Source organism: Haliotis rufescens, unplaced genomic scaffold (genome assembly GCF_023055435.1).
Source record: "Haliotis rufescens isolate VD_foot unplaced genomic scaffold, xgHalRufe1.0.p SCAF_17, whole genome shotgun sequence".
In the NCBI taxonomy this organism is placed as follows: Eukaryota; Metazoa; Mollusca; class Gastropoda; order Lepetellida; family Haliotidae; genus Haliotis; species Haliotis rufescens.
Window position 1 is genome coordinate 26,441,687 of NW_025963857.1, and position 17,045 is coordinate 26,458,731.

At 40.8% G+C, this 17,045-nt stretch overlaps 1 protein-coding gene across 5 annotated transcripts in view; it reads right to left on the reverse strand.

Annotated features, from left to right (window-relative positions):
- The window catches only part of LOC124138590 (1-phosphatidylinositol 4,5-bisphosphate phosphodiesterase gamma-1-like), an 83,943-nt gene that overhangs the window by 55,290 nt on the left and 11,608 nt on the right, over positions 1-17,045 (reverse strand). For all 5 annotated transcript variants that reach the window (XM_046505320.2, XM_046505319.2, XM_046505317.2 and 2 more), the window contains exons 2-7: positions 11,714-11,863; positions 7,447-7,540; positions 6,032-6,079; positions 4,492-4,573; positions 2,452-2,532; positions 1,693-1,742 (exon numbers count right to left, since the gene is read on the reverse strand). In XM_046505320.2, the coding sequence (XP_046361276.1) occupies positions 1,693-1,742; positions 2,452-2,532; positions 4,492-4,573; positions 6,032-6,079; positions 7,447-7,540; positions 11,714-11,863 (505 nt within the window). The remainder of the gene's footprint in view (positions 1-1,692; positions 1,743-2,451; positions 2,533-4,491; positions 4,574-6,031; positions 6,080-7,446; positions 7,541-11,713; positions 11,864-17,045) is intronic.

Below are 17,045 nucleotides of genomic sequence, written 5' to 3' on the forward strand. Positions count from 1 at the left end.
GTCTGCAAGTAATCCATTCCCGACCAGAAAAACATTGAGTGATGTTTGGGGTACAAAGACATCCAATCAACCAAGTCACCATGCCTGACCAAGTAATTCACTTCAGTAGCCCAGAGCTACAGATAAGCAGCATATTTGCGTAAAATACCCCCTAGAAATATTCATAACCCAATTACTTTCAATTAACTTGCGTACAGTAACGCATGCATTAAATGAAAAACTCAAATGTGTAGAACAGCGCTCGTAAATACCCAATGAAGCTTTCTTAGCATACGTACAAAGAAGCTAATTTCCAACACACAAATTACGAGCTAATTTCTTTTCTGAGTCAAGCTTATAAATTTAGAACAGTTATATACATCTAAAACATTATTTCATTTTTTAAAATCTTAAAATGTTCATTAATTTTGGGAAAAAAACAATAGAGTGATGAATAGAGGAGTGAAAAAATATTGGTTAACTTTTGAAAAATTAAATAACCCAATAAGAATAGAAACCCTAGAGTAAAACCTCAATTGCTCAAAAGTTATCTGGAGCTCTGGTAGCCTCTTACAACAAACAATAGAGGTGAGTGAGAGATATTCCAGCAATATCATGGCAGGGGACACCAGATATGGGCTTCACACATTGTTCTCATGTCGGAAATTGAACCCGGGTCCATGGCATGACGAAGGAATGCTTTAACCACAAGGCTACCCGACCACCCCACAAACAATGGAAGGCTTGGGACCTGTTCAACCCGGGGACAACTGGGTACCTCATTACAGAAAGGAAACAAAGACAACTGTATTTTCTGGAGTATAGTGCACGTCCCTCTAGATCTAGAGGATGCAGTATTTTGGAGAGAGAAAAACCCATGTTTTTTCGAATATTATGCAAATACCTACATTGTATCCCTTCAGAACAAACAGGCAATAACAAATTGGTTTAATATAGATGCAAATTTTTCGATAAAACATCACTAGACATGACATACCATTGAAATTAACATAAGCAATATTGAATGAAATTTTGAATAAAATTATAGAAATTAATAGAATAGATTACAAACATAAATCCATACAATAAACACTTTTTATAACCAGACAGTGTTATAACAGGATTAACTTGTGTACTTCAGTACAGATTTGTTGAAATGGTATTTCTGGGGTGACATCCTCACAGTAATGTCTTTACATTTTTCAAATCCATTAATAATATGGTGCGTATTATGCACACACCCCTCTACACAGCTCGATATTTTAGAAAAAAGTGTGCAGTATGCTAAAAATATGGGTAAATGACTTCCAGTCAGGTGAGCTAAAACCATGCCAAGGGTCTGCATAATACAAGTGTTACTACAAACACATAATATATATGTTTTGTTTTTGTTTGTTGGTTTACGCCGCACTCAGCAATATTTCTGCTATATGGCGGCGGTCTGAAAATAATCAAGTCTGGACCAGACAATCCAGTGTTTGGCATCATGAGCATCGATCCACGCAATTGGGATACGATGTCATGCATCAGCCAAGTCAGCAAGCCTGAGCACCCGATCCCGTTAGTCGCCTCTTACGACAAGCATAGTCGCCTTTTACGGCAAGCATGGGTTGCTGAAGACTTATTAACAATAACAAACAGTGACAATAATCTCTAAATATGTTGCATAAACTACCACCGACACCTCATCTTCAGAGACTAATGATAACCTACCTTTCCTCGCCACACGATTCAAAATACTTCTCAAAGTGTTCAGAGGCAATCTGAAGTCAAGGCAAACAATACACTAAGGATGCAATAATATTAATTAATGTAAAATAATGTAGAACACAAGAATGGAGTTTGGTTTAGCCTCTATTTCAGAAGTGTTTATTTGTTGTTAAACACCACACTCAGCAATATTACAGCTACATGACGGCAGTCTGTAAATAATCGAGTCTGGACCAGATATCCAGTGATTGACATCATGAGCATCATGACAAGCATCAACAAAGTCAGCGAGCCTGACCGATCCCGTTTGTCACCTCCTACAACAAGCACAGTCGCCTTTTACGACAAGCATTGATTGCTGAAGACCTATTCTACCCCGGATCTTCACGGGTATATATATAATGAAAGAAGAAAAAGATTTCAGCAACCATAGTTATCAGCTGATTATATAATATGTTTGTTTGTTTGTTTAACACCGCACTTAGCAATATTCCAGCTATATGATAGCAGCCTGTAGACAATCAAGTTTGAACCAGACAATCCAGTGACAGATATTGTGAACAACGATCCACTCTGTCAGAGTGCGAACACACACTATCAAACAAGTCACCGAAATGACCACCCATTCCATTCAGTCGCCTCTTCAACCAGCATAGCTAGCTTGGAATCAATTCTAACCCGGGTTATTATGTCATAAACTTATGCACGTCCCTTTATCAATTGTTAAACAATACTAGTTGATTTGTTTGTAGCTGTACTTACACTCTTCACATGGACCAGTCGGTGGTAGAGGCAGGAGAACTGTTCAAACACTATCTCTCCTTTACCACTGGAGTCAACCTCCTGGAACACAATGTCAGACCCATGAGGCATTTTATTTGGTAAAGCCGCATTCGACGTAATAAGCGCCCCGCTCTAATAAGCGCCAACGGCAATATTTGCTAATATATTGGCTAGTGAACAATCCCAATTAGCACCCTTTTGATTGATCAATGTACACAAGACTTATTTATTTGTGTATAATAAGCACTCATGTGTTATATGCGCCCTTAATTACACAATTTACAGGCAATTAAATTCTGGAAAAAATATATCTGTCATGTATAATAGGCACAGACTTTTCTTTTGTATCATTTACCACAAAATTCAACTTTCAACTCTTTCACCAAAATTATTTACTAATAAGAGACCCCTATTTCTAATTTTGAGAGCGGCCAGGGTGCTTATTTTATTGAATACAGTAATTGTTTGACAGGTCTGTCAACCTAAAAATTTGTAATTTGGAGAAAAGAAACATTTAAAAAATTGAGGTGAAATGGGGTTTAACATCACATTTAAGATTATTGCACTTATGTAGGGACATGGGTGTACGTATGTGTGTGTGGCTGGCGTAATAGTCCAGACGTAGTGTATACCGGTTCTATAGTGAGAGTCCATTGAGAAACCATGCCCCAGCATACACAAGGGAGACAACTGTGGATTCCTGGGAACTTATTCTGCCCCAGTACTCGCTCCTTCCCAGCACATGACAATAATGTTACACTCTCGGTATCATTTCTGCCACTAGTGTAGAAGCCGCCATTACGAGAATCTTCAAATTTGCCCTCTAACCCTAAATGTTGTAACATTTATACCTTTGCTTATGTCATTGAGAATGCTATGATAGCGAATTTTGAAAAGATTTACACCTGACCAGATTTCCCAAATGAATTTACCTTTTTGTTTGTTTAATCAGATTGGTTTGAGATTGCAGACTAAAGGAAAATCACCCAACTTCCCTCTTACATTCCTACTATACCAATTACATGATAGTTTAAATGAAACAGAAATTCAAATTGCCAAAGAAAATTTAGCTGGGGTAAGAGTATTCAGCATTACGACAGTCATCACTTGTTCGTAAACATAACGGTCAGTCGGTTGCGAACTCAACTCCAAGCATGGTTGTAGCCACCTATCACAGTAGGGAGCTTTGACTGGTGGCAGCGATAGTATAGAGAGCTCCACGAACAGGCTATTGTTGGGCATACACAAGGGAGACAACTGTGGGATTACAGGGAACCTATTTTGCCCCAGCATCTGCCCTAGAATCCCCACAGAAATAATGCCCCCATTTCACTACAACTATGAATATCCCGAATCACCCCGAAAAGAAAAAATTTCATGTTCATAGATAAATCTCAATCATTTCTTGAAGTTCTTATATGAATCTTATTTGATTCCTAAAACATTCCTACAGTTCGCGGGAGTTCGTCTAATCGGCAAGAAAGTTTTTGTTTGTCAAAAAACTTTCACGGAAGGGTCCCCGAATTGCAATTTTGTGGCTGTATCATAATCCATTTGTAATTAATTTTTATGTTCTGTAACATAATCGTAATCGATTCTTTTGCATTCTTGGCTATTCTTAGGGATTTGTGGCTACCAAAATTTCTTGTCCTCAAACCGAAAACATCCTGAAACTGCCACGAATGTCCCAAGTCAACTACGAATCATGTAAGAATTAAGTAAGAACATTCGGCATATTCGTAACTTAGTCGTAGGTGATTCTTACAATTCGTGCATGATCCGTACATGAATCTTGTAACTCACTCACTCACTCACTTAACCCATTCCTTACATTCTTCATATTTTTTAACCTGATTAGCCACAAAAATTTGCATTATTGGCCGAATCCTCACGAATTTCGAAAGTTTCTGATTCAAGGTGATTCGGGATATTCGGGGTTGAAGTGAAAGGGGGGCATAAGATAGGACTACTGAGAGACTGTTCTACTCAGTATCCCCCCTGATCGGTCACAGTGCCCACCTGGAAAGTCTCTCGGAGTTTGCTGGTGGACATCTTGTAGTTGATCCTGGGCAGCCAGGCCTTCACATTCTTCAGAGTCACTCTGAAACACAGAATAAACAACATAGCCATGTACAAGTCACACTGCAATACATAGCGTACAATACAAATCAATACAATATTGCCGTACAAGTTTTAAAACTAGTTTGAAAGGATAAAAAACATGCCTGCTCTGCTTTACAAGAAACAGAGATTCGCTGTGCAGAGTTGCGTCCCTTGGGCATGCCATTAACCTAGAATTGTGGGTTCGAATCCTGATTGGCCCCGATTATGTTTCTAGGTTTTTCAGCACCATACCCATGCTCATGGGTGTAACTTAAGTGGTAAAGGTCTGAGACCTACATCACTTCGAGATTTCCTCCAACATTAAAACTGACACGCTTTGATATAACTGGAATACTGTTAAAAGCGGTGTTAAACCCAACTCTCTCACTCACTCATTCATATATTTAATTGTTAAACTGCCTGTGTCTTATATCATGTTTCAATACCAACAAAATTTGATCTTTGTGCTTGCTATTGCTACACAAGGACTGAATTCTGAAAATGTTCATGTGACTCCACAACGCATGAATCCTTTGGGCAAATGTTACTGATCACATACTACTCAAAAGAAGTTAAAGAAGACCCAATGTTTCCATTTCATATGAAAGAATCAGGTCTCCTTCAACTCTTTTTGTGTAGTATATGTACAGACCGAAGCACATCACGATCACAAGAATGTTCATACATCCAGGAACACAGTTCCACAAATGTCCTTCTGCTCAGGGACCCGTGAAGATTCCGGGTTAGAATAGGTCTTCAGCAATCCATACTTGCCGTAAAAGGCGCCTATGCTTGTCATAAAAGGCGACTAACGGGATCGGGTGGTCAGGATCGCTGACTTGGTTGATACATGTCATCGATCCCAATTGCGTGGATCGATGCTCATGATGTCAATCACTGGATTGTCTGGTCCAGACTCGATTATTTTACAGACCGCCGTCATATAGCTGGAATATTGCTGAGTGCGGCGTTAAACAACAAACCAACCAACCAACCTTCTGCTCAGGTGTGGTTTCCAAAAAATATTATAAATGTTATTTTGATAATCATTAATTGTGCCACTTCAGATCAATTTACACAAAGAGAATGAGTGTGAGTGAGTGAGTTGGGTTTAACGCCGCTTTTAACAGTATTCCAGCTATATCGGGGCGAGTCAGCTTAATGTGAAGGAAAGCCCAAAGTGATGCAGGTCTCAGACATTTCCCACTTTGGTGAAATCCACGAGCACGGGTATGGTGCTGACAAACCTAGAAACATAATCGGGGAGAAACCGAGATTCGAACCCACAATCATAGGTTTCTGGTGTGCCCAAGGGACGCAACTCTGCACAGCAAATCGCGGCGCCTTAGACGACTGGGCCACCCGTGTCCCCCTTCTAAGTGAATGAAGAATCATGATGCTAAAAGCTACATCAAGAATATCACTAGAAGGATACAGAAAAAGTTATCGTACTCACATTTCGGATCCTGACTTTTCCATCATGTAAAATTCTTTCCTCAGCCACCTGTTGGAAGATGAAGGAAAGGAGTATTATTGTTTTTTGCACTTTTGGTATATTTCTGTATGGAATCTATTGCCAAATAAGTGTATTATTACTATATTTTGTTTACACTAGTGGTGACACCATGTGAATCACGCTCCTCTGGTCACATTACACTTGTCACACTACCTTTCACACTACACTGGTCACACCACTATTCACACTACACTGGTCACACCACTATTCACACTTCACTGATCACACCACTATTCACACTTCACTGGTCACACCACTATTCACACTACACTGGTCACACCACTATTCACACTTCACTGGTCACACCACTATTCACACTTCACTGGTCACACCACTATTCACACTACACTAGTCACACCACTATTCACACTACACTGGTCACACCACTATTCACACTACACTGGTCACCTTACTATTAACACGACAAGCATCACACCACTATTCACACTACACTGGTCACACCACTATTCACTCTACTCAGGTCACATTACTATTAACATGACAAGAATCACACCACTATTCACACTACATGAGACATACCACTATTTACACTACACTGGTCACACCACTATTCACACTACACTGGTCACACCACTATTCACAGTACTCAGGTCACATTACTATTCACACTACACTGGTCACATTACTATTAACATGACAAACATCACACCACTATTCACACTTCACTTGTCACCACTATTTACACTACACAGGTCACACCACTATTCACACTACACTTGTCACCACTATTCACGCTATGCTTGTCACCACTATTCACACTATGCTTGTCACCACTATTCACACTACACTTGTCACCACTATTCACACTACACTTGTCACCACTATTCACACTATGCTTGTCACCACTATTCACACTACACTGGGCTCACCACTATTCACACTAGTCACACAACTATTCATACTAGTCACCACTATACACACTAGTCACACCACTAGTCACCCCACTATACACCCTAGTCACACTATACACACTAGTCACACCACTAGTCACCCCTCTATACACACTAGTCACCCCACTATACACACTATTCACACCACTATACACACTAGTCACACCACTAGTCACCCCACTATACACACTAGTCACACCACTATACACACTATTCACACCACTATACACACTATTCACACCACTATACACACTAGTCACACCACTATACACACTAGTCACACCACTATACACACTATTCACACCACTATTCACACTAGTCACACCACTATACACACTAGTCACACCACTATACACACTATTCACACCACTATACACACTAGTCACACCACTATTCACACTCGTCACACCACTATTCACACACGTCCCCCTTGGCAGTACCCACCGCTCCAGCTGCAGCTGATAGGAGGCTTCCTTGGTGTCCCTGACCAGGTAGTCCAGCCCCTTCATCCATACCACGAACTCCTCCTTCGAGTTGGCTGCAACAACAACCAGCGTATCAACACCAGTAACACAACAAGTAGTAACCAAGAGTCGTGTGGAATCACACACTATCTGCCAATGTTGACATCAATTAAAAAAGGGACAGACAATAGATGAATTTGAATTGTGAGTAGTCAGCGAGCCTGATCACCCGATCCCGTTACTCGCCTCTTATGACAAGCACAGTCACCTTTTACACTAAGCATGGGTTGTTAAAGACCTATTCTAATCCGGGTCATCACGGGTCAATGAATAAGGGACCTTTACAGATGGCCTGGCCGCGCCCCTGGACCAGACACTACAGTGGCTCAACGCATGTTGAACATGGAAATCAAGTTGATTGATTTCACTGTGGAAATCAACCCATTTATGCTACCAAATCAGTATATGAATCTTAATAATAGGGTTCTACAGTCAGTTCGCAAAATTGATGCATGACTTTTACAACCATCGTACATCCTACTATTTATTAAAGTGGATGAGTGTGCGAGTATGGTTTTACGCTGCTTTTAGCAATATTCCAGCAATATCATGGCAGGGGACACCAGAAATGGGCTTCACACATTGTACCCATGTCGGGAATCGAACCCGGGTCTTCGGCTTGACGAGCGAACGCTTTAACCACTAGGCTTCTCGACCGCCCCCTATTTTTTAAAGGAATGTAAAAGCACAAACCTACACAGTGCAAGGCAAATGAGCAACTTTACAGTAGAAAGCTTCAGCAATCTCCATGGAAACCAAATAGTGACACCAACAGATGGAAAACAGTTCCTATTTGTTTTTAATTTTCGAATGCAGTGCTAGTTCCCAAGGGAAATCATTAATTATCAAATATTCATTTTCCTCTTTTATCTTGAACAGCCCGACAGCTGAAGTCAAGACAGCTGAAGTCAAGGAAGCTGCAGCGCTGCACTACACCGTGCTCAAGGGCAATTAGCTCTTACAGCCTGTACTCTACAACTTGCTCACCTTGATGGCTCATCACATTGTTTGGACTCATTCTCGTGTCAGTGCTCTAGTTGGAACAAATATACCAGAGTACATGCACACCACGACATCCATCAGTATCTACCATGAGAATTACTACTGGAGTAAATTGGTTAGAGTTTGGCTACAATCTTATTACAATCAGATACTTTACTCTGATACAATCCCTCTCTGGGTGAAGATCTGAGGCACCTCTATCATGTCCATAGGAGGTCGCGGTTTTTGTTTGTTTGTTGTTTAACGCCGCTCTCAGCAATATTACAGCTATATGACGGTGGTCTGTAAATAATCGAGTCTGGACCAGACAATCAAGTGACTGACATCATGAGCATCGATATACGCAATTGGCATAAGATAACATGCATCAACCAAGTCAGCGAGCCTGACCACCCGATCCCATTAGCCCCTTCTTAAGACAAGCATAGTCACCTCTTACCATGCTTACAGCAAGCATGGGTTGCTGAAAACCTATTCTCTACCCGGATATTCACAGGTCTGTGAAATCCTCCATTACAATGATTTTGGGGGTAGAATAGGTCTTCAGCAACCCATGCTTGCCGTAAAAGGTGACTATGCTTGTCGTAAAAGGCGACTAACGGGATCGGGTGGTCAGGCTCGCTGACTTGGTTGATGCATGTCATCGATCCCAATTGCGTGGATCGATGCTCATGATATTAATCACAGGATTGTCTGGACAAGACTCGATTATTTACAGACCGCCGTCATATAACTAGAATACTGTAGAGTGTGGTGTTAAACAACAAACCAACCAACCAACTACAATCATTTTTGAGAAAAATAAAACAGATATGTTTGTCTGTTTGTCTGTTTATTAAAAAGCCTCGATGCTGATTGGCTGATATGGAGCAACCTCCTCAGAAAGTGTCCTCAGATTTTCAAGCAGATAGGTAATGTGTTGGAGTAAAAGATTGGATTGTCATGAGATTTGACGAGTTGTTGTAACAGTACCATATGTTTTCATTCTTACTTTTCACTAGTTTCAGGGGCCTGTTCCACAAAGCCATCTTAGCGCTATGATTGTCATAAGCCAGTTTTAAAGTATGGGAGTTACGATCATCTCAGCGCTAAGATTGCTTTGGGGAACGGGGCCCAGGTTTGCAGAGGAGTGGCCGTGTCCAACCCTGATATATCTACCTCCCGTCCAATGAACATTCAACTATCTATATCCTCAGCAACTAATAAGCATTCCCTTCAAATTCATGATGTAGATTGTTTGCTTGTTGTTTAATGCAACGCTCAGCAATATTCCACTTATATCACGGCAGCCTGGAAATAATCAAGTCTGGACCAGACAATACAGTGATTGATGTTGTGAGCAACGATCCACATTGTTGGGGTTTGACGACATGCATCAACCTGGTCACCAAGTCTGACCCCATAGGGAGTGAGTGAGTGAGTTGGGTTTAACGCCACTTTTAACACTATTCCAGTTATATCACGGCGTGTCAGCTTAATTTGGGAGGAAAACCCAAAGTGATGCAGGTCTCAGACGTTTACCACTTCGGTGAAACCCACGAGCACGGGTATGGTGCTGACAAACCTAGAAACATAATCGGGGCGAACCGGGATTCGAACCAACAATCATAGATTTCTGGCGTGCCCAAGGGACGCAACTCTGCACAGCGAATCGCGGCGCCTTAGACGACTGGGCTACCCGTGCCCCCGACCCCATAGGGAATGCGGTTAGAATGTGTTAATGCAATTAATATCTAATAAAATATTGAGGCAACTAACAGGACCGGTTTGTCAGGCTCACTGACTTGGTTGATGCATGTCATGGTACCCAATTGCAAAGATCAATGCTCATGATGTCTATCACTGGATTGTCTGGTCCAGACACAATCATAAATTTACAAACCACTGTCACACATCTGGAATAATGCTAAGTGCGGGGTTAAACAACAAGCGAACAAACAAACAAACAAACAAACAAGCAAAATAGGGCATGCATAGCTGTCAGATATAGTTGCTTCTACTAAGGTATTGCTTGTTGGGTTAATCCACCTTGTTGGTTTAGTGGGTGAGTGAGTTTCATTTAACACCATTTGGACAATATTCCAGTTATATCACGGCATGTCAGCTTCATGTGGGAGGAAAGCCAGAAGTAATGCTCATCTCAGACGTTTTCCACTTTTGTGAAACCCACTTACACAGGTTTCTGGCATGCCCAAGGGACACAACTCTTCACAGCGAATTGCGGTGCCTTAGACGACGAGCGGCCCATGCCCCCTCCCTTCCTGGTTTAATGTGCTAAGTTCTAAAACCAACTGTTTTACTACGTAATTTGGGTACCAATACTAAGGTGTACAGATAGTGATCCTGGAAACTAATCATGGTTACCTTCTACCCAGCTACACATGACAAGAATCGGGATATGAAATAGAGGTCAGAATTCCTCAACTGTTTCCGGGGTGTTATCAAAGTTTGAATCAAATGTTAATTTCTGTGACAAATGACTTTGCATGCAACCCAATCAGCATGATCAGAATACAAAGTTAAAATTGATTTCTTTGGGTGTGATAATATCTTTAAGGCTGTTTACAATTTGGAACATTACTGAAACACTATCTTTAACAACCCCCATGTTTGCTAAAATTGCAAACAAAATGTAAACTAAACGTAATATCTTCCTTAACATGCCTAAAATAACAAAATTAATAGTTTTAATGTTCAAATCACTTGTTGACAATTATTCTTGCCTAAATCAATATCAATTTGGCATTTGGACAATAAAAATCCAAGAAAAAAAATAATTACCTTAACCTTATAGATAGTTAGATTCATAAATACTATAAGTATAATTATGATAAGCTGTGGTACTTCCTTGTAAACAGGATAATCAGCTCCTTCAATAAGCCTCAGCATTGATGCTTAAGGGCAAAGAGGGCAACTTTCGGAGTTTCAAAAGGAATAATTACACACAATTCTCTTACATCAAAGAAACAAGGGTGACATATTTACGGGGCGGTGGGGTAGCCTAGTGGTTAAAGCGTTCGCTCATCACGCCGAAGACCGGGTTTGATACCTCAATTGGGCACAATGTGTGAAGCCCATTTCTGGTGTCCCCCGCCGTGATATTGCTGGAATATTGCTAAAAGCTGCGTAAAACCATACACACTTACTCACTCACTGATACATCTACAATGAAATGAGGACCTTACCAACAACAGATAGACTCTTGAGTTTGAAGTCACTGCCGTAGAAGAGAGTGAAGCAAGCCTTGGTGTCGGCCTTCCGAGAATCCTCAAGCCACTTGTCAAACTCCTTCGAGTTCTTCCCCGATCGGATTTCACGAACCTCTCGCAAATTTACTGGAATTAAAAAAAGAATTATGACCAATACAAGAAGAGTTCTGTGTGTCTTAGCCTAGTTGATCTATGGGTCAACTGGTCAATTCAAAAGGTCAGCGACTCACAAAAATTATAAGGTTATCATGGCGATTGATAGGTGACTAATATCCTCAAGATTGTTAAGCATGCTAAGAAGGCTGGCATGTCAAGTGTCTGAAGAGCCAGTGTTTAAGATTGTGCAACTGACAATCATGTACTATCATGTAATTACTGATCATGAATTGTACATGTAGTATTTGCATTAAAGTGAGGGATTCATCAATAATATGTCAAATAATTCCTAATTAATTTATTGGAATGAGGACAAGTCTTTTAAAGTTCACTTCTTGGGACATGCAAACCACCTGTGGACCTCATGAGCAAACATACACGCCAAAGGGATACAACGACATTGATATGTTGTTTGTTTTGTTTGTTCGCTTGTTGTTTAACAACAGCAATATTCCAGCTGTTTGTAAATAATCGAGCCTGGACTAGACAATCCAGTGATTGACATCATGAGAATCGACCTACGCAATTGGGATATGATGACATGCATTAACCAAGACAGGGAGCCTGACCACCCGATCCCATTACTCGCCTCTTCCGACAAGCATAGTCGCGTCTTACGGCAAGCATGGGTTGTTGAAGACCTATTCTACTGCAGATCTTCACGGGTCGACATTGACATGCGACCAACTGATACTTACAACATGCATGCAGGACAAGTAAAACACAGTGATGGTAGTCCTCACAGACTAATAGCATTTGATAATGTAATTCTGATCCAGTTCTCAATGCTTCAATTTTCCTACAAATTGAAACTGAATACAACTGACAGAAAATGTAATCACAGTAAGCATTGTTGCCTTGCTAAAGCAGAACTAGCAACAAACTCAGATGGCTAGTGAAATAAGATTGCCACTAGTCCTCAACACTAGTCTGAAATAAAGGAATTTCTAGGGCTGCAGTGGGGTCACAGAAGGTGAGGAGGTCGTTACATGGGCGGTACAGACTTAGATGTCTAGTGAAATAAGGTCTCCACTAGTCCTCTACACAAGTCTAAAACATAGGAATTTCTAAGGCTGCAGTGGGATTGCAGAAAGTCGTAACATGGGCGGTCTCCACCAGTCCTCTGCACTAGTGCTGAAAGGCAGTGCATCGGTCACAGGGGACAAATTATACCCCAAAATCCCTGCAGGGAGCTATTGGATAAACAAGCATGATAAGATAACAGAGATCAAACTGTACCATACCAACAGCCTGACACAGGAATAGAAATAAGCCCAGCCCTCTAGCATTCACTGGCTTCAACAAGATTGCCTAATGTTATAGATAGCCTTGGACTGGTAGAATTACATGTCATAATGCCAGAATATGAAGGGGTTGTTCTTTATTTACAACATGCTATCACTATTGGGACTCAAGTATTTCTAACCCTCCAGACATGACACTCATCTTCCATCTGAGGGAATGTTTTAGTGTTTTGGTGTTTGTATCATGAATGTTGTCCTTTAGTTACTATAGTTAATGATGTTGAGGTGCCACTGTTCCAAATGTCAGATGTACCTACTCCCTAGATTCAGTACCTCAGCAGCCAGTGTTAAGGATCTCACCCTTCTCATTTCTAAATTCACTGGGTCTCCAATAGGGCTGGGACGGGTAACTCTGGTACCCGGGTCGCGTGGGTCCTGAGTAGGACCTGGGTACCCACAGGACTACCCGGACCCGTGGTTAGTCACGTGATATATATTGTTTGATGACAAAACGTATCTAAAACTCTATGGTTACACTATAAGTCACTAATATCCCATTTCTTTCTGACAATGCACCCATTCCTTCTGACTTTTATATGTTTGAATAAAGATAAAACTTCATGCATTAAACTTCCCGAGGCCCGAGGTAGGCTTCATTGGCCCGAGGTAGGCTTTATTGTCCCGATGCAGGCTTTATTGGCCCGACTCAGACTGTGTTGGCCCAAGGCAGGCTTCATTGGCCCGAGATAGGCTTTATTTGCCCGAGGCATAAAGCCAAATTTGCATGCACAATTCCAGTATTGGCCTGCTCAAATCCTGTATTGGCTCACTCAAATCCCATATTGGCTTGCTCAAATCCTGTATAGGCCCCTCAAATTTCTTTGAGCTTTTTTAACTCCCGTGATCTACAGAAGATTCATTAAAAGAATAAAATAAAGTTAAAGTTAACTCAATCCTGAGGTGAGGTGAGGCGAGGCGAGGCGAGGTAAGGTGAGGTTTGATGTTGCGTCCAAGCTCATTGCACTTATATAGCGACCTTCATGCACGTGTGTTTGTGTCTGCTTCTACTAGTCCAGATTACAGTTGATTTTGTAGGGCTAGCCCACTGAGATACCAGGTGCAGTTTAACATGAATACCCCACTCAGACACAGTATGCTGACTCCGAGCCGATCAGCGCACTAATGCCGAGCGACAAGCAGGGTAACAACAAGTACCATCTTTTAACATCTTTTGGTATGACGCAGACAGGGATCGAACCCGACCTTCCGCTGTCAGGCCGGACACTCTACCACTAGACCATGGAGGCAGTCCGCACTCCCTTGAACATAAATGATCAGTGTTGTGCATTCACTTCGTTACTTACTTATATTGGAGATTTTACGTGCGCTTTCCGACTGCAGCGTATTTCACACAAGGGCCCGGCCAAGCCATTTAATGTGTTTCCAAAAAGGGGAAAAAGTTGTTTGGCAATCCAGTAGGGGTGTTTTAGTGAATGCTTATATAGAATTTTGGAAATTTTGAGATTTGGAAAAAATGCCAAGAGGGTTTGGCGGGGGGGGGGGGAGGAACTAAGGTACCTGTGTATGGAAGTTTGTTTGTTTGAGTATGTGGTTTGGTTTTGGTAGTTTATTGGGGTTTTAAATGCGATTTATTAGTCCTGTTTTGATTAAGTATACGCCTAAGGCTTTGAATTTTTCTATTTTATTTTGTGCATTCACCACCACTGCTGTAGATGTACGACATAGGTGAGCAGTTATTATACGATTATTTGACAGGGTCACCATGAGCAAGGCTTGTCATACACCACACACACAGTTAACAACTGTCATAACTGCTTGACCAACTTAGGTAAACATGAGACCCACCATGAGATAAGGGACATTGTTGGTTAAAATCACATTTTGACTCACTATATCATGTATATTTTCAAACTACAGTATCTTAGGAACACAAAAATACAATTCATAAGCACCAATTCATAATGATTACAAAGATACATGGCATCAAACATTTCGACCCATTTCCCAACGTATACCGTATTCGCCGTAATAAGCGCCCAGGGCGCTCTCAATATTAGAAATAAGGGGCTCTTATTAGAATATAATTTTGGTGAGATAAAAGAGTTGAGTTGAAAGATTGTAAATTTTGTGGTTTACGCTGACAGCCTGAAATGATATAAAAGAAGAATCTGTGCGTATTATACACGATAGACACATTTTCAAGAATTTAATGGCCCATAATTAAGGGTGCTTATCATACACGAATAAATAAGTCTTGTGTACATTGATCAATCGGAAGGGCTGCTAATTGGGATTGTTCACTAGCCAATATATTAGTAAATATCGCCGTAGGCGCTTATTAGAGCGTGGCGCTTATTACGTCGAATACGGTAACTGTTATTATAGTAATTGCAGTTGTTAAGTATTTTGTATGATTAATGGAAAGTAGAAATTCATGCTGAAAGGTTTTGAAATAATGTTTTTATTACATTACGAACTAACGGTAGAAGAATGAGATACTTTTTTACAGTCCTCACACATGGCGATTTTTACTGAAGCATCTCATGTCTTTATGACGTCACAGCACAATTGCATCCAGCATGCATAAGGTCCCTTTCCTCCTGGTGGGAGATATTATTGTTTCGGCCCATTTGCAGTGAACATGGTGTAGCTGTCATGACAATTTACATCAATATGACCAGACAAAAATGTCACTTTATCAATTGTGTCACCAGGGACAAATTCATGTTTGCATTAATTTCATGCGTTACAACACATCAGCCATGTTACACACCCAAGAGATACTCAGAGTCTCTCCAAGTCCAACCGCATGAAACCATATTATATTTTCTCTCCGGGCAGCCATTGTTTTACTTAACAGCACTGAAACTGTGGACTTTGTCCCAGAAACCACTCGAAGGGTATGGTCAAAAAGGAATGTCTGACTCAGGCTGCCCATACCGCTGGTATATAACATCAGTTGTCAGAGAACACTATCCATACAAATGAATCAATCTCGTCAGTGGTACAATTCCAATCTAAAAACCATTAGCAAAACAAACAAGTTCAAATCAGCAATCAGTTAACACCGGTCTGAGCTATTCAAAGCTTACATACATATCATGAAATATACAGCTAGCAGAATAAATTTAACATTCAAGCTTAAGGTCATAGATCGACATGAATAGAAGGACATTACCACATTTTGTGTAAAATTCATCAACTATCCTGACTAGGTGTTAGGAAACCATTATCAGATCACTGCAGTTTCATGACTATTTATGTTCTGTAAATATTAACAATGTAAAGAACTGACTATTGTTGATGTACATGGGATCACCATGGCACTGATGGATTGGTGCTAATGAACCATTAGTCCATTCCTGTCCTGCTGGGCTCTGCACCTGCTTCAATAATATCCAGTCAATGGGAGCCGAATGTACTGAACTATCGTGTTTCGAAAACGAAAATCTTCTTATAGAGGTGTTCTTATAGAAAATAAATGCTAGTCAAAGCATCATGTTCATGGTTTCAAATCTGTTCATTTACATTGACATTGACTGATGGTAATCCAAAATGTCCCAAAGATGCTGAAGAGAAATGTCCTATCAAAAGCTGATGAAATCAAGGACATGTCCTATTGCTATTTGTCTCCAGCAAAACCACTGCATGTTCCTACCATTGTCCACAGACATGATTTGTTTGTTTGTTTGTTTCATGCTGCACTCAGCAATATTCCAGCTGTATGACGGCAGTCTGTAAATAATCGAATCTGGAGCAGACAATCCAGTGACTGACATGATGAGCATCAATCCGTACAATTGGGATTTGAGGACATGCATCAACCCAGTCAGAGAGCCTGAGCACCCGATCCCATTGATAAGCAATTGGGATACGATGACATGCAT